The following is a 22,365-nucleotide window of genomic DNA, read 5'->3' as shown; positions in this document are numbered from 1 at the left end:
GTTCCCTCTCAGACCCCTCCCCCACATAGTAGCGTGACAAATCAGGGTTGCCCCACACTGGCCAATACCTAAGGCTCCACCTCTTACTATGTAACAAGTGTGCTGAGACAAAAAAAAATAGCCCAAATGAAAGAACATCAAAACTCCAGAAAAAGTACAACTAAACGATGAAGGGATAGCCACCCTATCAGATGCACAGTTCAAAACACTGGTAATCAGGATGCTTACACAAATGGTTGAGTATGGCCACAAAATAGAGGAGAAAGTGAAGGCTATGAAAATTGAAATACAGGAAAACGCACAGGGAATCAACAGTGACGGGAAGGAAACTGGGACTCAAATCAACCATTTGGAGCAGAAGGAAGAAATAAGCATTCAACCAGAACAGAATGAGAAACAAGAATTCAAAAAAATGAGGAGAGGCTTAGGAACCTCCTGGACAATCTTAAATGTTCCAACATCCAAGTCATAGGGGTGCCACAAGGAGAAGAATGAGCAAGAAATTGAAAACATATTTGAAAAAATAATGAAGAAGGACTTCCCCAATCTGGCAAAGGAAAATAGACTTCCAGGAAGTCCAGGAAGCTCAGAGAGTCCCAAAGAAGTTGGATCCAAGGATACACATACCAAGGCACATCATAATTACATTACATAAGATTAAAGATGAGAGGACCTTAAAAGCAGCAAGAGAAAAGGAGACAGTTACCTACAAAGAAGTTCCCATAAGACTATCAGCTGATTTCTCCAAAGACACCTTACAGGCAAGAAGGGGCTAGAAAGAAGTATTCCAAGTCATGAAGGCAAGGACCTACATCCAAGATCACTCTATCCAGCAAAGCTATCATTTAGAATGGAAGGGCAGATAAAGTGCTTCTCAAATAAGGTCAAGTTAAAGGAGTTTATCATCACCAGCCCTTATATGAAATGTTAAAGGGACTTAATCTAAGAAAAATAAGATAAAAAAATACGAACAGTAAAATGACAGCAAACTCAGAACTGTCAACAACCAAACCTAAAAAAACAAAAACGAACTAAGCAAACAACTAGAACAAGAATAGAATCACAGAAATGGAGATCACATGGAGGGTTTTCAGTAGGGAGTGGGAGGGGTGAGAATGGGGAAAAAGGCACAGGGAATGAGAACCATAAATGGTAGGTACAAAATAGGGTGAGGTTAAGAATAGTATAGGGAATGGAGAAGCCAAAGAACTTATGTTCATGTACAACCCATGGACATGAACCAAGGGTGGGGAATGCTGGTCGGAGAGGGGGTGCAGGGCAGAGTGGAATAAAGGGGGGGAATATGGGACAACTGTAATGGCATAATCAATAAAATATATATATTTTTTAAAAACCAGGATCCTGTTGAGTTTCATACATTAGTTTCTTGTCAGTTTTTGTAAGTCTGGAAGAGTTTCCCACCCCCCCCCCCCTTTTTTTTTTAAATCATGTTGACTGTGAAAAAAGAGTCTAGACCATTTGTCTTTTAGCATGTCCCACATTCTAGATCTTATTGTTTCCTCATGGAACTTTTTAACTTGCTCCTTTATCCCCTGTATTATATTGAAAATTATATCTAAATGTTCCATTCTATTCAGGTTACATGTTTTGAGCAAGAATATAGGTTTAGTTGTATTCATTACATCTTATCAGAACACACGTAGTATCAGACTGTCCTTTTAGTGAGGATTACTTTGAACATTTAGTTAAGACAGTGATCACAATATCTCCATTATAAAAGTATGTTTTTCCTTTTACAATCACTAAATAATCTCTAGGGTATACTTATCTCATTTCCAACAACTTTTATTCCATGGTTTTAACGTCATTTGTGCTTAAATCATTTATTTTGGAGTTACAAGATGGTATTTTTTCTAATTTAATAATTCCTTCTACTTTTATTAACTAGCATTCTTTTCTGTAAAGAATTTTCCTCTAAACTACCTTGTCTCCTTCTTTCTTGCTTTCTTTTATTTTACGTCATTATAAACTTATATATTGAGTTTCATATATTGAGCTCATTATAGACTTAAAGATTTGTTTTTTAAATTTAGTGAGTTATGATCATTATTGTTTCTGATGTTTACATTGTCCCAGGTTTAGCCAGTAGCAGCCTTCAAAAGAGTAACACTTTTGAAATGACCCTATTAGTCTTTGAGTATGTCCTTCCTTTCTGGTATAATTACAAATACCAGGCCCACCTTATACTCCTCTGCCTCTGCCTCTGACTTGAGGTCAGACTTCATTCCTTTTAGTGGGGAATGGACCCAGAAATCAAGATCTGGGTTCTCGATGTGCTCATTCATTATTACTGAAGTGTGCTTACATCTAGACTCTTCAGTGTACAGAGTCAAGAAACGTGATTTTAAATCACAGGTTTATATAATTATTACCAATTCAATTTAACAGGGAGCTTTGCTTCCTCATCTTGCATTTTGTATTTGTATCTCTTTCTACTTCAAGTAAAAACCTTGTTTTTAAATTAATATGTTTACTTTTTTCCTTTATTATACAATATGTGTAAAATAGTTTTTAAATTACTCAGGAAATTACTAATATTTAAGATTTCTGTCCTTAGAATATAATCTACCAAAAAAGCATAGTCAGAGTACTATGTTAAAAGATAATCTGGCCCTGGCTGGCGTAGCTCAGTGGATTGAGAGCGGGCTGGGAACCAGTGTCCCAGGTTCGATTCCCAGCCAGGGTACATTCCTGGGTTGCAGGCCATAACCCCCAGCAACGGCACATTGATAGTACTCTCTCTCTCTCTCCCTCTCCCTCTCCGTCTCTCTCTCTCTCTCTCTCTCTCTCTCTCTCCCCTCTCTAAAAATAAATAAATAAAATCTTTTAAAAAAAAGATAATCTGAAATAATGTTTTTCGGTATGGTTATGCTATTATTATGGTAAATATTTTGGTTCATTTGTTTCTGTTTATATTTAATTTTAAGATTTAATTTTTAATTTTTTAAATTTATTTAAATTTTATTTATTTACCTCATTTTATTTTTGGCATATATAAGCATTTACATGATCAGAAATCAAAACCATGGAGTTGTCTTCCTTCCATCTTTATTCTTTCCCACTCCATTCCCACCTATTTGCTTGTTGTTTTTACATTCTCAAAAATTAAACTCAGTGAAGTTTTATTTTTCCAAAAGAAGAAGGTCTTATTCCCTTAATTGACATTAAAATTTTTTATATACTATTAAGTCACTGTTTCTATATTCAGAATTTCCCTAAAGTCAGTAGGTAGTTTCTGTAACATTTGGGAAGATATCACATATAATATTTACATACTTGCTATGTAACTACTTCATACACTGTAATCACAAGAAATAAGACATTACTCTTCCTCTTTAGTGTTTATTTAGGTACCCAACACTGGCATATATTAACAAAGGCTATATACTGTATTTTTCAAACTATAAGACATACTTTTTCCCTCCAAATTTAGGAGAAATAATGGTTGTTAATGTTGCTGTTGAGTTCTGTTTACATTTAGATTGGTGAAATGTTATTTGTGTTTTTAAATATTTTACCACATTTTTTTGCTTCAAAATTTTTTTTCCTATTTTCTTCTAAAACCTAGGTGCATCTTATGGCCTGAAAAATATGGTAATCTTTTTCTTCACAATATTGTACTCCCTATAGAGGAAATAAACAACCAACTAAGTTGTATATTAGATTGTAACCTTGACCTCCTGTTATTGTACTTTTCACAGAGAAAAGTCATATACTCTCTGTCAAACAAATAAGTGATAAATACGGAACAGAATGTTAAATCTCCCCTCAAAAACAGCATACTTTTGAACTATTATGGGTGGGTATGGGTGAATGTATATGAGGTCTGTCCAGAAAAAGTTTGATTGTTGTTAAGATGAGAATGGTTTGCATGACATCCATGTAACCTGGCAGACAGGGAGAGTAGACTGGAGTGTGCATGCATGACCAATGACTTCATTGTACTAGTCAGTAGGGGCAATAGACCCTTTTGAGTGAGCACATGTACCTCGTGGCCATCACATTCAAAATGACTGAGCGATTAGAGCAATGAATCTGCATCACATTTTGTGTTAAGCTCTGCAGAAGCTATTCAGATGATTCAGAAGGCTGCAGCTATGGGCAACTGGTGGTTGGCAGCTTCACCAGGACAACGTGCCTGCTCATGCATCACATCTTGTGCAGAGTTTTTTGGAGAAACATCAAATCACCCATGTAACTCAGCCTCTTACAGCCCAGATTTGGTGCCCTGTGACTTCTGGCTTTTCCCAAGACTAAAATCACCTTTGAAAGGGAAGACATTTCAGACCATCGATGAGATTCAGGAAAATATGATAGGGCAGTTGATGGTGATTGGGAGAACTGTGTGAGGTCTCAAGGTGCTTACTTTGAAGGGGACTGAGGCATCATTGTCTTATAAGCACTGTTTTTTGTTTCTTGTATCTTCTTCAGTAAATGTCTCCATTTTTCATACTACATGCCTGGAAAGTTTGGACAGACCTTGTATATCTCCAAAATCAAGGTATTGGTAGGGCCATGTTCCCTGCAAAACTTTAGGGGGGAATCTCCCTTGCACCTTCTTGCATCTGGTGTCTCCAGGTGTTTCTTGTTTTGAAGCTGTATAACTCCAGTTTCTGCCTCTGAATTCACATTCTTTCTCCTCTAGGTGTCTTTTCTAAGGACACATTATTGGATTTAGGGCCTATCTGAATAGTCCAGGATGATCTCATCTTAACTCTATCACATGTGTAAAGACCCTTTTTCCAAATAAGGTTCCAGTGTTTAGAATATGAATATATTTCTTGGGTACCTCCATTCAGCCCAGCAATTAGTGTACGTGCACACACACAGATGCTCAATTCTCATTCTTCATAGTATGTTCTATAAAGTCGCAGTGAACATCAATTTAGCAAATACTGAACCATTTCTCCAGGGGGAAATATATATAGCTCACATAGATTATAACCTTAAATCCTAAAAACAACCCATCCTGGTAGTCTATTTATTATATAAAAGGCAAAGCTCAGAGTGACTCTCCTGAGGCCACCTCCCTAACAGGTCCCAGAGTTGGAATTCAAACCCTGTTCAACCAGTCCCAGAGTCAGAGCTTCCTGCACCACACTCCCCATTTCTCTTCCTGTCTTCATCCTCTGGTCATACTAAAATAAGAAAGCAGAGAATCATCACCTAGTTTGTCCTCAGCTGGGAATGTACACATGTAAGAGCAATTTGAACCTTTTGTTGCATGTACATGTCTTCTAAAGACTGTAAAAATGCTATAATAATTGATTTTGGAGAGCAAATTTTAGTAGGTAGCTGAATTTTGAAATACAGAATCGGGAAATAATGAGGATTAGCTTTATATATAGGTACATATATACATCCATATATTTTATATAGTTTCTGTCTGGTATAGCTTATAGGATGATGGATGATGAAACTTGAAAGCTTGCATAATGTAGTGACCTCATAGCATCTTACATCAGTGTTAAAAAAAAAATACCATCCGTTGAAATAGGGAATTTATTTCACCTCTTAGTTTAATAGCTGTGACACAAAGCACTACAGTACATTTGAAAATTTTTGAATAAATTTAGTATGAAAGTAATTCATTGAGAGTAGAATTTACTTATGTTATACTTTCTGTTTTAGGTAGATGTGAAAGTGGACCCTAAGGATTTGCGAATAGATACATTTCGGGCCAAAGGAGCAGGAGGCCAGCATGTTAATACAACTGATAGTGCTGTCAGACTTGTCCATATCCCCACAGGTAAGCAAGTCCCTTTGCTTTTGTACTTTTAACTTTTTTTAATAACTTACAAAATAATTTAGAAGGAAAGAGTCCCATGTTAGTGTCTCACACAAACCCTTTAAAGGTGACATTGGGGTCATAGGTCTGAGATTTGCAGTGTGTTCATACACACTTTCTGTTTGGAAAAGACACCTCTCAAAGGAGGCAGAGAGTGAGTAGACCTATTCAGAGAAGCTGCTACAGGAGTAAGCAACCAGAGGCACCCCAGCTTAAAAACAAACTTGAAAATAGTATTGGACATGCCACTGCGATGGATCTTTTATCACTGTATAGATTGACTGCTAGTTCCATTAGGCCCTGCTGTGTGAACACTGTTATTATTTATTTATTTATTTTTAATGACGGAAACAAAAAAAAAAGATCTAAAACCGCAACTTCTGGAAGAACTATCTGTTCTTGCCAGTCTTGAACTTCCCTTTGAACTTGACTTTGGCCTCCCATCGGGCCTTGCATTTCAGAGAAGAACTCTGAAGATGTCCTTGTTGACAGCAGTTTTGTCCAGAGACATCCCTGAGAGTACCTTGTGGGCATGAGTTGATTGTAGTTATAAACTTTCACAAAAGACTTGATCTTTGACCTCTTGGCAATTTTCTTCTTGCCCATGGAGGCTGTTACTTTGCGGGGATAGGTGGTCAATTCCAGCCACCAGAGCATGGCTGTAGGGTAGTCTGGTGCTTTACATATACATTGATTCTCCCAATGAGCCTATGAGGTAGCAACTATGATTACTCATTTTACGATGAGGAAATGGAGATTAGAACACCCAGCCCAGGTTACATGGCTTAGAGGAAGCAAACAGGCCAGATTTAGGCTGGCTCCTCATCACTATATTTAGTTAGTATAACCAGCTACAACAAGAGATCATTCCTGGTACCTACCCTTGGCTCCAACAGCCATCTGAGTGTAGTGTCTCTCTCTCCTCCTCCTCCCCCTTTCTTCCCCTCTCTCTCCCTCTCCCCATCTCTCTCACCTCAGTCATCATATGTGTTCTCCATGATGACCACTTTCTGTCTGGAATAGCATCTGGCCAGGACCAGTAAACTTGCCCATTCTAACAGCAGCTGAACACATTTAGATACTGGTCATTTTGGTACACTGTGAGGTAATTTTACAGTCCTTAATGTGATTTTCAATATTTCATTTTCCAAATTTTTAAAAAATATATTTTATTGATTATGCTCTTATAGTTGTCCCAATTTTTCCCTTTTGCCCCCCTCTACCTGGTACCTGCATTCCCTCTAGCAATCCCCCCTTATTTATGTCCATGGGTCGTGTATATAAGTTCTTTGGCTACTCTGTTGCCTATACTGTTCTTAACATCCCCCTGTCTATTTTGTACCTACAATTTGAGCTTCTTAATCCCTGTACCTTTACCTCCATTTTGCCCTTTCCCTTCCCAGCTGATAACCACCCAAATGATCTCCATATCTGTGATTCTGTTTCTGTGCTGCTTGTTTGCTTAGTTTGTCATTTGGATTCAGTTATTGATAGTTGTGAATTTATTGCCATGTCATCATTTTGATCTTTTTTTTCTTATATAATTCCCTTTAGCATTTGATTTAATAATGGCTGGGTGATGATGAATTCCTCTAGTTTTACCTTGTGTGGAAAGCACTTTATCTGCCCTTCCATTCTAAATGAAAACTTTGCTGGATAGGGTAATCTTGGATGTAGGTCCTTGCTTTTCATCCCTTTGAATACTTCTTGCCAGCCCCTTCTAGCCTGCAAAGTTTGTTTTGAGAAACCAGCTGACAGTCTAATGGGAACTCCTTTGTAGGTAACTGCCTGCTTTTCTCTTTCTGCTTTTAAGATTCTCTCTTAATCTTTAACCTTTGGCATTTTAATTATGATGTGTCTTGGTGTAGTTCTCTTTGTGTTCCTCTTCTTGGGGGTCTCTGTGCTTCCTTGACTTCCTTCACCAAATTAGGGAAGTTTTCTTTCATTATTTTTTTCAATATCTTGCTCTTCCTTTTCTCCTTCTGACATCCCTATGATTTAGATGTTAGAATGTTTAAAGATGTCATAGAAGTTTCTAAGCCTCTCCTCATTTTTTTGAATTCTTTTTTCATCCTGCTCCTGATTGAATGCTTTTTCCTTCCTTGTGTTCCAAATCATGGGTTTTATCCTCGGCTTCATACACTCCACTGTTGGTTCCCTGTAGATTTTTCTTTATTTCAGTTAATGCAACCTTCATTTCTGCCTGGGTCTTTTTTATACTATTGAAGTACCCAGTGAGTTTCTGGAGCATCCTGATCACCAGTGTTTTGAACTCTGCTTCTGATAGGTTGCTTATCTCTACTTCATTTAGTTCTCTTTTTGGAGTTTTGTTCTGTTCTTTCATTTGGGCCATATTTCTTTGTCTCCTCAATTTGACAGCTTCCCTGTGTTCGTTTCTGTGTATTAGGTAGAGCTGCTTTGAATCTCTGTCTTTGTAGCGTGGCCTATTATAGAAAAGCACACCTATTAAGTTGTATGGGATAGGGCAACCTGTGTTACAGCTTTGTTGTTTTGTGTGGGGGAGGGCTCATTGTGGGCATAATACCTCTGCCTGGCCTCTAGAGTTTTGCCTGGGAGGAAGCTGTCTCCCTGCAATCACACTTCACTTTCTCCCCATATGCCACTGGTATCCTTCCAGCTGTTGCCCTGTTGCTGAATCCCAGAAAGGGTGGGTCTGTGTGAGTCTTAATTCTGTTGTGTGCCCTTTAAGAGGAGTCTTGTAAGAATTCTGAAGTTTCTTCCACTGCCCCAACCCCCAGTGTTTTTTACAGCTAGAATTTATGGGGTTTTATCTTCCTGGTGTGGAACCCTGGGCTGGGTGGTCTGGATTAGGGCTGGGATCCCTTGCTCCCAAGATATCCCTCCTGTTTTTTATCTACCACATGTGGATGTGGGACTGCTTGTTCCTGTCTCCATGCCAGTCCGTGTCTCCAAGCCTTTCTGCACCTGTCTACATCTCTCAGTGTATCCAACCCTCCTACCTGTTGGATGAGTGTGGCTTCTTTAAATCCTTGGTTGTTGGACTTCCACACAGCTCGATTTTCTGACAATTCTGGGTGATATTTTATAGTCTAGTTTTATTTTGTGCTATAGTTGTACACGGAAGTAAGACATGTTTATTTACGTCTCCATCTTGACTGGAAGTCTCATTTTTCAGATTTTTAACTCATTTAAATTCATTTTTAAATGAATTTTAAAAGAAAAATCCATTTCTATATTACATGTATATGGTTTTAAAAGTCCAATGGTGAAGTCCTATAACAAAAGACAGCAGCTCAGTGAACTGCTTCTTCCTCTCCCTCTTTCTTTCCTTGATCCTAAATTTCTGTTACTCAGACACAACCACTTTAAGCTCTTTTAACTATTTTTTCTGGTAATCATCTCAGTGTTTCTAAATAATAGTTAGATTTAATTAAGTAATTATAAGATTATATATTGACTAATATAGTAGATGAGGATTTTGGCTCTCTCATAATAAATATCTTCCTTTCCCCTTCCTAATAGGTTTGTATTTTGGCAAAATTAATTCTTTAATGTTTTTATATAAGGAGCAGGTAAATAGTGTTCCCTGCTGAGCCAAGTAATATACTGTGATTTTAATTCCTAAAGTTAATAATTGCCTCATTGTTTTTTTATTTGCTTAGTTATTTTCTTTTTTGACCCTAAGTCTTCCTATAACTTCCAAAAGCTCTATAAACTGAAATTAACCCAGTTTTCTTCAGGGCTAATGGTTTTTTTTTGTACAAAAAATATTTTATTTATTTATTTTTAGAGAGAGGGGTAGGGAAGGTGAAAAAGAGGGAGAGAAACATTGATTGGTTGCCTCCCATATGGACCCCTACAGAGGACGAAACCCACAACCCAGGCATGTGCCTGACCAGGAATCAAACCTGCAACCCCTTCACTGTAAGGAATGACACCCAACTGGGCCACACTGGTCAGGGCACAAGGCTAATGCTTTTGATGACACCTCTAACAAACTACTCCATTGTCCTGCTCCAGTCTGAACAGGTTGCTCTCCTGGGCTGCAGAGGTTATTCTGGTCACCAACAGTCAGGGAATTCCCTTAATTTCTATTTTGTGTTGAGCCTCCTGTTTCTTGGATCCCATCTCATCTTTCTTGGTTTACTCCCCCATTTTAGAGAAGCTCATATTTAAGTTGTTTCCTGAGAAAAGATGCATGAGATGTAAGTATTTTCAGACTTTCTACCTCTGAATACTTTTATTCTCACCCTTCATTGATCATGAACATTTGTTGAAAATCATTTTCACTTGGAACATTTAAGTGTTTTATAATTCATTGTATTTGTTACTTTCAATTTGGAAACTCATGCCCTTTATTTTATTTTTGATTGGATTTATTGGGATAACATTAGTTGATAAAATTTTGTAGGTTTCAGATGTACAATTCTGTCAGACATCATCGGTATATTGTGTTGTGTATTCACTACCCCAAGACGAGTCTCTTTCCATTACCATTTATCCCCCCTATGCCCTCCTCCACTTCCCCTGCAATCACCACACTGTTGTCTGTGTCCATGAGTTGAGTTGTTTGTTTTTTGGGTTTTTTTTTTGCTTAGTCTCTTCACCTTTTTCACCCAGCCACGCAACACCCCCTCCCTTCTGACAGCTGTCAGTCTATTCTCTATCTAGAGACTCATGCTCTTTAATTCTGAAAATTTTCTTCAGTAAATTTTTCTCACCATTTTTGTCCTTCCCAGAATTTTTATTAGTCAGATATTAGACCTCTTAAATTTATTGTTTTACTTTCTTTTTTTCTCTTACATCATGTATCACATTGTTTTAATTTTCTTTTTACTTTTATTCCCTGAATTGTCTCTTTTTTATAGCACCCTTTTGTTATATTGTTGATGCATTTTTCTTATTACCTAAGTGTGCAGGGTCTGGCACAAATAACACCCCTTTTTGTTATAAAACCTTTTATTACAAAATCATAAGCATATAATTCTGTAACATAACAATATCACACTCAAGCACACCATACCGCATTTTAGGTGAAATGTTCAAATTAAAACTATAAATTATTGCACCCATATTTTTACCCTATCAACCATACTCAAGCAAGCATTACTTCTGCCAGACTCTGTATTTATTTTAGTTTCCTTGAAGTTTTTTTCTGCTTCCTGCAGTATCTCTATTTCCTCTGAATTTATTTTTCTTGTTTGTTTCAGTAGTACTTTCATTTTGGAAATGTCTAGGTATGCTTGACTGCCTGTACACTTTTAACAGTGAGGTTCTAAAAGCTTTGAGTGGGTGAGTGCCACTTATCCACTAGTAAGTTTTACTGCAGGGCAGTTAAGTGATTAATCAGCTTTTTTAAAATTAGGAACCACCAAATGCCAGTGTTTGTAGATCTTTTTCTTTTGGATAGTATCTCCTGAGAAGGATCATCCAGGGTAGAGCAGAGTAAGGTCAAGATTTCACTATTCAATAACAAAGTTTTACTAATCTTCTTGTTTTCAGTGCCATGCTTCATATTTGCCCTTCTTTGTATCTAGTCTCAAGTCTAGAACATTCCTTGTTTAATTATCTAAAGAATTTACCTCCTGCCTCCTACAGATTGAGAGGGGAGACTTGAATTTCTATTTCAAGACTGTTTTTAGTCCCCAAATCCTTAACTCTAACTTCTGAACTAACTGATTCCTCAATTCCTAAACCTTTCTGACACTCAGCAGGGCAAATAGGCCTGTTTCTGATCATCTCCATCAACAGGGAGCTAAGTTTCACCTTTCTCCCCTCTACTAAGCCATTTACTATTCTTCCATTTGCTTTTTCTCTGTATATATTGTGTTTGGAGAGGCAGCCAATCAATGTTATCCCTCTCTTTCTCCTTCCCTTCCCCTCCCTCTAAGAATAAATAAATCTTAAAAGACAGAAATATGCAAATTATTGGATATTTGTTTTTTATTTTGTGAGATACTGTTCCGTTTTTTTAAAAATATATTTTATTGATTATGCTATTACAGTTGTCCCATTTCCCCCTTCTCTCCCCTCCCCCCTGTACCCCCCTCCCACCCACATTTCCCCCCTTTAGTTCATGTCCATGTGTCATACTTGTGAGTTCTTTCGTTTCTACATTTCCTGTACTATTCTTGCCCTCCCCCTATCTATTTTCAACCTACATTCTATGCTACTTATTCTCTATACCTTTTCCCCCTCTCTCCTCCTCCCACCCCCCTGCTGCTAACCCTCCATGTGCCCTCCATTTCTGTGGTTCTGTTCCTGTTCTAATTGTTTACTTAGTTTCTATTGGTTTTGCTTTAGGTGTGGTTGTTAATATTTGTGAGTTTGCTGTCCTTTTACTATACATGTCTTTTCTTTATCTTCTTTTCTTAGATAAGTCCCTTTAGCATTTCATAAAATAAGGGCTTGGTGATGATGAACTCCTTTAACTTGACCTTATCTGAGAAGCACTTTATCTGCCCTTCCATTCTAAATGAGAGCTTTGCTGGATAGAGCAATCTGGGATGTAGGTCCTTGTCTTTCATGACTTGGAATATTTCTCTCCAGCCCCTTCTTGCCTGTAAGGTCTCTTTGGAGAAATCAGCTGACAGTCTGATGGGAACTCCTTTGTAGGTGACTGTCCCCTTACCTCTTGCTGCTTCTAGGATTCTCTCCTTCGTTTTTACCTTGGCTAATGTAATTATGATGTGCCTTGGTGTGTTTCTTCTTGGGTCCAACTTCTTTGGGGCTCTCTGAGCTTCTTGGATTTCTTGGAAGACTGTTCCCTTTGCCAGATTGGGGAAGTTCTCCTTTATTATTTGTTCAAATATGTGCTCAATCTGTTGCTTTTCCCCTTCTGATTCTGGTACCCCTATAATTCGGATATTGGAACGTTTAAAGGTGTCTTGGATGCTCTTAATCTTTTCCTCAATTTTTTGAATTCTTATTTCATCATGCTTTCCTGCTTGGTTGATTCTATCTTCCTTCTGGTCCACTGTATTGTTTTGAGACTCATATTCCTTCCTTTCACTATTGGCTCTCCTCCTAGTATCTTCCTGCATCTTTTTTATGGTGACCTGCATCCTTTCATCTAAATTTCGTCCAAAATCAGTCAGTTCCGTGAGCTTTCTGATCACCACTGTTTTGAACTGCGCATCTGATAGATGGCTAATTCTTGGTCGCTCAAAAGGATGAGTCCTGGGGGACTGATCTGTTCTGTTGAAAACATATTTTTTTCCCCTGTCTCTCCTTTTTTTTAAATTTTTTTTTCCGGTCTGGTTGCTCTTCTTACGGTGGGGGGCGGAGCCTTAGGTGCTCACCAGGGCTGGGCTCCCCAGTCGCTAGATTGTGACGTTATATGTGGGGGTCGGGTGGGAGCAGAGCGGGACGGGAGAAAACAATGGCGATAGTTACGTTCTCCTGGACTCAGACCCTTGTCTGGGCTCCCGGGCTGCGAGTTCTGCCCTGGTCCACAATCGCTACCTCTCTGGGTCTGCCAGCCGCAGCTTGCGTACTCAGGGATCACCGCCGCGTTCTTGCGTCCCGGGATGGCTTTTGCACCGATTTCGCGCCAAACCTTCCCCCGACCTCCGCGCACCGCTGACCTGAGCCAGCCCCGCGCCTGCCCGCCCCATCTTCTCCTACCAGTCCAGGTGAACGGGTCTACTTCAACTTCTTGGCTGCCCGACTTCCATTCAGATAAATACTCTGCCAGATCTGGGTGTTATTCTGATAGTAAATTATTGTTGTAAATTATTGTTTTTCTAATCTTGGTTGTGCGAGGAGGTATGGTGCGTCCACCTATTCCTCCATCTTGCCCAAGATACTGTTCTATATTATAAGCAGTCTGGAACAGTAGTAATTAGCTTAAGATTAATTAAAATGAGAAAAAGTAGGATAAAAAGTGATAAAAATTCTGATGAAATGAGTCAGAATACCTTAAAACATATTCAAGGATTGTAAAACCACCCTGTGAAGGCATAAATTACTTAATTTACAAAAAGTGACTGTTATTTGTGTTGCCAAACCTTCCTTGGTTCAAATTACTTTTTAGCCACTTAGATCTGGTTCTTGGATGTAAAACAGGCCTCAAGCCTTACCCTCAGGCCTTTCCTAGGCACGGCATATCATGGCCTATTAACTCTTATGAATCCATATAGTTATGAGCAAGTGATTTATGAGTTGTCATCTTCCTACTTTGAAGTTTGACATGATTTCAGCACCTTCTACAAGGAAAGCTCAGCCTTTCTGTTATTTCTTCCATCCCAAGACCCTTAGAGTGGGAACAATGTTCTTGATAGAATTGAAAGTGAGAACTGTAGGTCATTCTTCCATTTCCTCCATGCACATGGACTCTGAAGAATCACATTTTTTCTAACCTACTGCTTCTATATAACTCCATTTTTATTTAACCTTTGATTGTGTATAACTTATGTCATCTAAGAACCCATCAATTGAAAAACAAATGGCTATTTTATTCCTATGAAGAAATATAAAAAATACTGTTAATTGAACTATGCTGATGATTGTAAGATACAATTTAATTTCAAAGAGGTTAAAAAAATTATATAGTATTTTTCTCACTTATAATTGAAAATCTTTTAAATAATATATGTAGTTACACGGCAAATATATATTAAATACCATTTGGTCCTATTACTACCTACAGTTTTGGAATCTCCTGTAGAGTACTGAAACAATACTGAGAAAACTTATTTTTTCCAAAAGCCCTTTTATAGTTTTTTAACAATCCCAGCACCTTATTTCAACAGGTCCTCTATTATTTAGCACACCTTTTCACCCCCCAAATCCTCTATTCTTGAGGGAGTACTTATGATTAAATACTCCCATATAAGAAAAGATAGGATCACAAGATTCTCTTAGGAATTACTGAGCTGCTAAGTAAGAGTGTTATGCTATGTAAGTTCTAGCCTGAGCTACTGGATAGGAATAGTGCAGGAGTCTAAGCAAAAATCAGTACAGGTCCACTGACAAGGAGATGAATTTCAAAGAAATCTTATGACTGTCTAGCTGTCTTGAAATGGAAATTTTCATACTCTTTTAGGTGGTGAAAAAAGGATACCAGATTTAAGACAGTTCTAGGCAAATGCCTGGAAGATGGAAGCCAGTTGGTACTCCAGCTCAAACACATGGCTGCAGTAAAGCAGTCAAGAAATAAGTTTAACCCTGGCAGGATGGCTCAGTTAGTTGGAGTGCCATCCTGTGCACCAGAAGGTTGTGGGCTTCATTCTCAAATCAGGGCACATACTTAGGTTGTTGATTCCAATTCCTGGGTGGGTGGGGTATGTACAGGAGGCAACTGATCAATGTTTATTTCTCACATCGATGTTTCTCTCTTTTTCTCACTCCCTTCTTTTTCTGAAATCATTGAAGATACCCTCTGGTGAGGATTTTAAAAAACAAAGAAATAAATTTGAACTAAAAGATGTAAAACCTGGGTGTCCTCCTTAAAGTGTTAGTTGGTGTAGATTGTAGATTATTTAGGCAGGGCGAAAACATAGGGTCACCGACCCTTGTGGATCAGGGTCCTTCCATCCAGTGTCTCTCACACCAGTAAAACAATACAGAGTTCAGTAAAGCAGAACAGAAACTTTATTCTTTGATTGGGGAATGGAGGAGGGTGAGCTTGCATTCAGAAAGCACCTTTTCACCCTAATGAAATAATTGGGTAATTTTAAAGGATCAGGAAAAGACTAAGAAACAAATCAAGAGCCTCAAGAATCAAATTTCTCCAAGGAGGTACACATTCCATAGGAAAGGGAGCATATGTGCAGCTACCCCCTTCCGTCTGCACACCACACAGAATGTGCCTAGCAGAGCTTTCCTCCCACCTCCATGGTGATTTTAATATGTGAGTCATAGATTATCTAAAGTTCACTTATCTTTCATCATGATGGTATTTTCTAGCTTAAATTAATTTCTTAGTTGTGGTTCTTGAGTTCCTTATCTGGTTCCTACCTACAAGCTTAGCTCACTCTGATAAACCTGTGACTTTATAGTCAATATTTGACAGGAGGCAAAAACATACAATGGGCTAAAGATAGTTTATTCAATAAATGGTACTGGGAAAATTGGACAGATTCATGCAAAAAAATGAAATTAGACCCCCTTCTTACACTACACATAAGAATAAATTCAAAATGGGTCAAAGACTTAATAGACTCAAAACCATAAAAACCCTAGAAGAAAACATAGGCAGTAAAATCTCAGATATTGCTTGTAGCAGTGTTTTTTCTGATATATCTCCTCAGTCAAGGGAAACAAAAGGAATTACGTCAAACTAAAAAGTTTTTCACAGCAAAAGAAACCATCAACAAAATGAAAAGACTACCTACTGTTTGGGAGAGCATATTCTCCAATGATACATCTGATAAGGAGTTAATATCCAAAATTTATAAAGAACTCATAAAACTCCCCACCAAAAAACCAAACAGCCCTTTCTTGGTTTCAGCCTGTTTTTGTCAGGGTTTATGTTAGAGAATTAATTTAAGAGAAAACAAGAAGACAAGAAAGTCATTAGCAATTTCGGGATTTACAATTCAGGTGGCACAATCCCTTGGCAGTAGTTTGTAGAGTAGAATTTTGTAGACATTTTTAAATTTCTAGCAAAATAGTTACTGCCTTATCAGTGCAGTGGGTCCTCTGATGTACCTGGGAGCAGGATTGCACACAGACCTTCCGACTGGTAGCTGCAAAGTTCAAAACAGCAGCCTAAAGTTTCAAGGTGTCACCATTCCGGGGCTTGATTTGGGCTCCACAGTGGGCTGAACTCACCCATATTCAGAAGTTGGCAACCCGAAACATGATTAGATGTGTTGATTAGCTGGATTTAGAACTAAGACAACTGAGAAACATTCACTATAAACTTTTCCTTTGAAAGAGTTTGAGCAATTTCTTTTTAATGGTTTCTATATGTAAAGTCATTTTTAAAACATAACTCTATGCATTTGTGATTTAAAGTGGAAAAGCTGACTACTCAAGTAGGACAGAGAATGGAGTACTACATTCGGGTGACAGTATTTTGTTCTTTGTTGAACTACAAAAGTAGTATCTGGATGAGCTGGACTGGAGAGGCACAGTTCTGAGAAAGAAAGTATATGTAACCACCATCAGATGCTACTGCTTTCAGTCTTCTCATGTGAAATATGTCATTTAGATATCAGAATCTAAATAGCTCTCTACCACTGTTTCCATCATAACCCAGGTGTAGTTTCTGAAGTATGCTAAATCCAAAATGTATTTCATCCTTTGTTATCTTTTCCTGATTAACCTTTCCCCCTTTAAAATATTCCTCAAGTCTGTCCCTTTTTTCTTCCAGTTTTATTGAAGTATAACTGACATCTCACTTCTACCTTAATTTGGTTTGTGGAGGCTACAGTTTACCTCTGATCTCTGTTATTTTTTAGGGCTTGTAGTAGAATGCCAACAAGAACGATCACAGATAAAAAATAAAGAAATAGCTCTGCGTGTGTTGAGAGCTAGACTCTACCAGCAGATTATTGAAAAAGACAAGTGTCAACAACAAAGTGCTAGAAAACTGCAGGTAAGATTTGTTTGGTATAATAATTTAACCTTTGTACCAAAAGTTGTGTTATATAGAACATGTAGTATTTGTTTTTGATTGAATGGATGTGTAGTAGAGCATAGGGAAACATGCTTATTTATAAATGAGCAATATTTTAAATGCATTTCGACTGACAGATTATGACTAAAATTGGACATGCCAGTTTGTGAATGAGTAGATGGCATATGCATAAACTAAAAATTATTTCCTAGTTGTTTCTCTCCAGTGTTTATATCATGGCTGTCTTGAGAGGAAATTAGTGTAAAAAATGAAATAATTCTCTGGAAATTAAGAGATTTTTTTTAAACAAACAGAATTTTTTTTAAAACATATTTTTTAAAAGATTTTATTTATTTATTTATTTGTCTATTTATAGAGAGGGAAGGGAGGGGGAGAGAGAGAGAGAGAAACATCAATGTGTGGTTGCTGGAGGTCATGGCCTGCAACCCAGGCATGTACCCTGACTGGGAATCGAACCTGCGACACTTTGGTTCGCAGCCCAAGCTCAATCCACTGAGCTACGCCAGCCAGGGCAAGGAGATTTTTTAAAATCTAAAAAACCTATGCTTCATAACCCTCTGTGAGATAAAAAATAAATGACATTGCAAAAACTGCTAACAGTGATTGCTGCTGATGGAGTCTAGGGCAAGTAGAAGATTTATTTTTCATTATATACCATTTTGTACTTTTTGAATTTTGTACTGTATACAAGAAGAGTATTATTTATTCAAATATATAGATAGGTTGTAAGTACAATGAATAGATGTAATTGTTTTAGGTAAACAAAGTGTTTTATGATTTTAAAGCCTAAAAAACATTGTATTTGAGACACATTAGAAGAGAAAGCAAAACCTAGAAATAACTGTGCTTTTTGTGTTATCTGCAGATTGGTGTGCAACAGTAAATTTGGAAGATTTTGTGGCTTTATAGAATAATCAGTTTCATAAAACTAAAGATTCTTTTTGCTTAGATGTCCTAGTCTTTTTATACGTTTTTCCTTCTGGTTTCCCTTATCCACATTCTAATCTGAAAGTAGTTAAAAGCAACAGGATAAATAATATGTCACTCGTCTATTGTGGTAATCCCAGATTGTGGCACAGCATCAGTGTATACATTACAGATAAGAAAGCTCATTTACGAACCATTACTTCTTGGCAAATGAGCAGTAACATAAACATTGTGAAATCTGCCACATTCGATTTAATAAAAGACATTGGATTTACTTGCCATTTGCTGTTTTGGCACTAGAAGTTTCACATATTAATTTTTTAAAGATGTTATTTATTTATTTTTAGAGAGAAGGGAAGGGAGGGAGAAACAGAGGGAGACACAGAGGGAGCCATCAGTGTTAGAGACAAACATGGATCAGTTGCTTCTCATTACATGCCGTCTGGGGATCAAACCCACAACCCAGACATGTGCCCTGACTGAGAATTGAATCAGTGACCTTTTGTTTTGTGGGCTGACATTCAACCAACTGAGCCACACCAGCCCGAGCTCACATACTAATTTTTAAAATAAGTATTTAAGATTGGCCTTACAAGAATTGTATGTGTATATCGTTTTTAGTTGTCCAGTTTGAAAGGCCAGAAGAGACCTCCATGCTTCCCAATTAACTTGTCCATCTGTTTGAAATTTCCTAGTAGCTATTTCTAATGCTTAGAAATTTTTCTTCAGCTAATATATGCAGTAGCTTTTTAAAAAATATATTTTATTGATCATGCTATTACAGTTGTCCCATTTTCCCCCCTTCACTCCCCTCCACCCTGCATACCCTGTCCCACCCACTTGCCCCCCTTTAGTTCATGTCCATGTGTCATACTTATAAGTTTTTCAGCTTCTACATTTCTCATACTATTCTTACCCTCCCCCTGTCTATTTCCTACCTATAATCTATGCTACTTATTCTCTGTACCTTTTCCCCCTCTCTCTTCCTCCCACTCCCCTGTTGCTAACCTTCCATGTGATCTCCATTTCTGTGGTTCTATATGGTAGCTTTTATATGGAAGGCATTATGCCAGGTTCTCAACCCTGGCTCCACTATTACCTACAGAGCTTTGTAGATATCTAGGCCCCACACTCAGAGATTCTGATATAATTGCTCTAGGTGGGGCCCTGGGCATTGATACCATGCTTTGGGATAGTGGTTTCTAAACCTGCTGGTTCTAGAATGGATGGCGTAAGAAATATTTTTAAAATGCACAATCCCTGTTTTGCCTGGTGTGACTCAAGTTGGTTGGAATGTTGTCCCATACATTGAAAGATCACGGGTTTGATTCCCTGTCAGGGCAAATGCCTGGGTTGCAAATTCAATCCTTGGTTGGGGGGCCTGTGAGAGGAAACTAGTTGATGTTTCTCTCTTACATTGGTGTTTATGTCTTTCTCTCCTCCTCCCCCTCTTTCTGAAAATGGCAATTGAAAAAGTGTACTCAAGTGAAGATTTAAAAAAATATATTATATAACATAAATAAAACTCACAATTCCTGATTCAATATATCTGGGCTTGGGCTGTGGAATCTTTAATTTTATAAGACTCTCCTGATGATCAGCCATATTTAGGAGTTTAGTTTCATATTATTTGCTTTAGAAAATAAGCTATAGAAACATCTCTTTTTTATCTTAAAAGGTGACAGGGAGTGAGAGGGTATTGTGTGTATCATATATTGAGGTAAGAAGAATAAGAAGAATATAAATAACCATAGCATAAGGCAGACTTTGGTGTACCATGAAGATTCCAAGGTGTGGAGTTTCAAAGGAGGCAAATAACATATTTCAGTTATTGGGATCAGGAGTGGCAAAGATGGTGGGAGAATGTTAGGGAAGGGCATCCCTTGAGATAATTTAGCAAAGTTCACACACACACATAATAATGATATGGTATAATAAATAGCATTATAGAGGTACACATCATTTTTAGAAATCACATTGGGAAAGTTGGCCACATTATGAAGTGCCTTGAAGTCTGAGTTGTGTTGTGTCTGCTTAGTAGATAAAGAACCAAAGAAGAGAATTGATCAGAAAACTGTGCTTGAGGAAGACTAAGCAGGGCAACACAATGTAAGCAGAGAATTGGAAGATTAACCAGAAGATTTTATAGGAAGTAAAGAGCCCTTGAATGATAAATAGTAGAAATTGAAAGGGCAACATATAAAAAGAACCCTGGTTGGTATGTCTCAGTGGATTGAGGGCCATCCTGTGAACCAAAGTTTGGCCGGTTTGATTCCCAGTCAGGATACATGCCAGGGTTGTGGGCCAGGTATGTAGGGGCCCAGTAGGGGGTGCTCAAAAGACAACCACACATTGATATTTCTTTCTCTCTCTCCCTCCCTTCTCCTCTCTATAAATAAATAAATAACTTTTTTAAAGAAATACTTAAAAAAAGGTGTAATAAGAGATCCTTGAAACCATTGGAAATGGGCAGGTAGAGAATGGGATTAGTTTAAGGTGAGTTTCAGTGTCTGTATCAAAGCTTGGCAGATAGTAAGGTCTCATGAAATGTTTGTTAAATTGCAGGATGTCAGAGTTTTCTACTTGGATCAAAGGGAACATTGTGGTGTGATTTGTAGAAACTAAGAGGAAGAACTGAGTGGAGTAGAAAGATAATTGGTTTTATATAATTGGAGTATGAAGTACCAAAGAGATGTAAATTCTTATTCCATAACTAAGCTTTAAAACTTAAGTTCTGTCCATTCTTGCTCTTTTCCACTTTGTATATATAACTTTAGAAAATATTTAAGCTGTTGAAATACAAAAGTAATTTACAAGGTTTTTTTTTCATTGTAAAAAGGTAATTATAAATTTAAAATATGAATTGCTTTTCATTATGGCACAGGTGGGAACAAGAGCCCAGTCAGAGAGAATTCGGACATATAATTTCACCCAGGATAGAGTCACTGACCACAGGATAGCATATGAAGTTCGTGATATTAAGGTAATATCACTGAGTATGCTTTATGTAACTTTCAACTTTTGAAGAAAGTATAGTGAAATTGTAGAGTAATGTCTAAAAACTCAGCAAATAATTTAAAGTCATTAAGCCAGTTAGTACCATAAAATTTGCAGACATTTTTATTTGGTGGTAAGAAACATGGTCTTTATGTCAGTTTGGAACAGCTGTCTTGGAAATTCTAATTTCTTTGTTGTGCAGTGACAGTATATTAACATATTTTAAATATAGCCATGTGCCACTTAACAGGGATATATGCTGACAAATGCATCATTGACGTGGACCTGGCTTGTGGGGTCCGCAGCATTGTAGATGAGACACAACAAATTCACACGGACTTCTGAGTCGTATGGAGGAAAAGGGATGGCGCAGCTTCTCTCTCAAGAGGAGAAAAAGCCTTGGCCCTTGCCTTGACAAGCTTTTATGGCTTTTCTGGGCACATTATTTGATGGTCCTAATTTACTATGCACAGGCTCACTTTAGGTGGTTACCTTTTACAGAAAACAAAGAGGATGCTGCTAGTCACATCACAGAAGAAGGATATTTGTAAATGAAAAGGGAAAAGCGGTTGAATTGGTTACACTCACCCTTGGAAGGTTTAGCATAGATTTTAGGAAGTTACTTTAAAGATATGCAGTAAATGTTTGCTGCCTCAATTCAGGGTGAGGGAGTTTTAGCAAAAAGCAAGTCTCAAAGTGGCCTAGGTACAATGTAGGCCTGATTCCCCACGGGAGAACCTGTCTGTGGTGTGGGTCCTGTCTGGGCACTCGCCACGCAGAATGGTCTTCTCTACATCATTATGCAATTTCATCATTGTGAAAACATCATAGAAAGCACTTATACAAACCTAGATAGTATAGCCTGCTATACACCTAGTTATATGATGTAACCTATTGCTCCTGGACTATAAGCTTGTTCAGCATGTTACTGTACAAAACAACATGAGATTAAATCAAGCACAAAGGAAAATACTGCAATCAAGAGACACGGTAAACACCAGATGTATGATGCTGCTGCCAGAGTAACAGGGCCTACTGTTTTACACCTAATGTTTTTTTAATA

General features: G+C 37.8%; 1 protein-coding gene across 6 annotated transcripts in view; it reads left to right on the top strand.

The window, feature by feature from the left end:
- The window catches only part of MTRF1 (mitochondrial translation release factor 1), a 55,231-nt gene that overhangs the window by 22,118 nt on the left and 10,748 nt on the right, over positions 1-22,365 (top strand). For 5 of the 6 annotated variants that reach the window (XM_036011311.1, XM_028527016.2, XM_036011310.1 and 2 more), the window contains 3 exons: positions 5,653-5,770; positions 17,200-17,336; positions 21,190-21,288. In XM_036011311.1, coding sequence (XP_035867204.1) covers positions 5,653-5,770; positions 17,200-17,336; positions 21,190-21,288 — 354 coding nt within the window. The remainder of the gene's footprint in view (positions 1-5,652; positions 5,771-17,199; positions 17,337-21,189; positions 21,289-22,365) is intronic. The other variant, XM_036011313.1, reaches the window with a different exon arrangement.

The sequence above is a fragment of the Phyllostomus discolor genome, chromosome 11, assembly GCF_004126475.2.
Source record: "Phyllostomus discolor isolate MPI-MPIP mPhyDis1 chromosome 11, mPhyDis1.pri.v3, whole genome shotgun sequence".
NCBI classification, from domain to species: Eukaryota; Metazoa; Chordata; class Mammalia; order Chiroptera; family Phyllostomidae; genus Phyllostomus; species Phyllostomus discolor.
The sequence above is the reverse complement of the archived record's forward strand: the minus strand, read 5'-3'. Positions and strand labels throughout refer to the sequence as shown.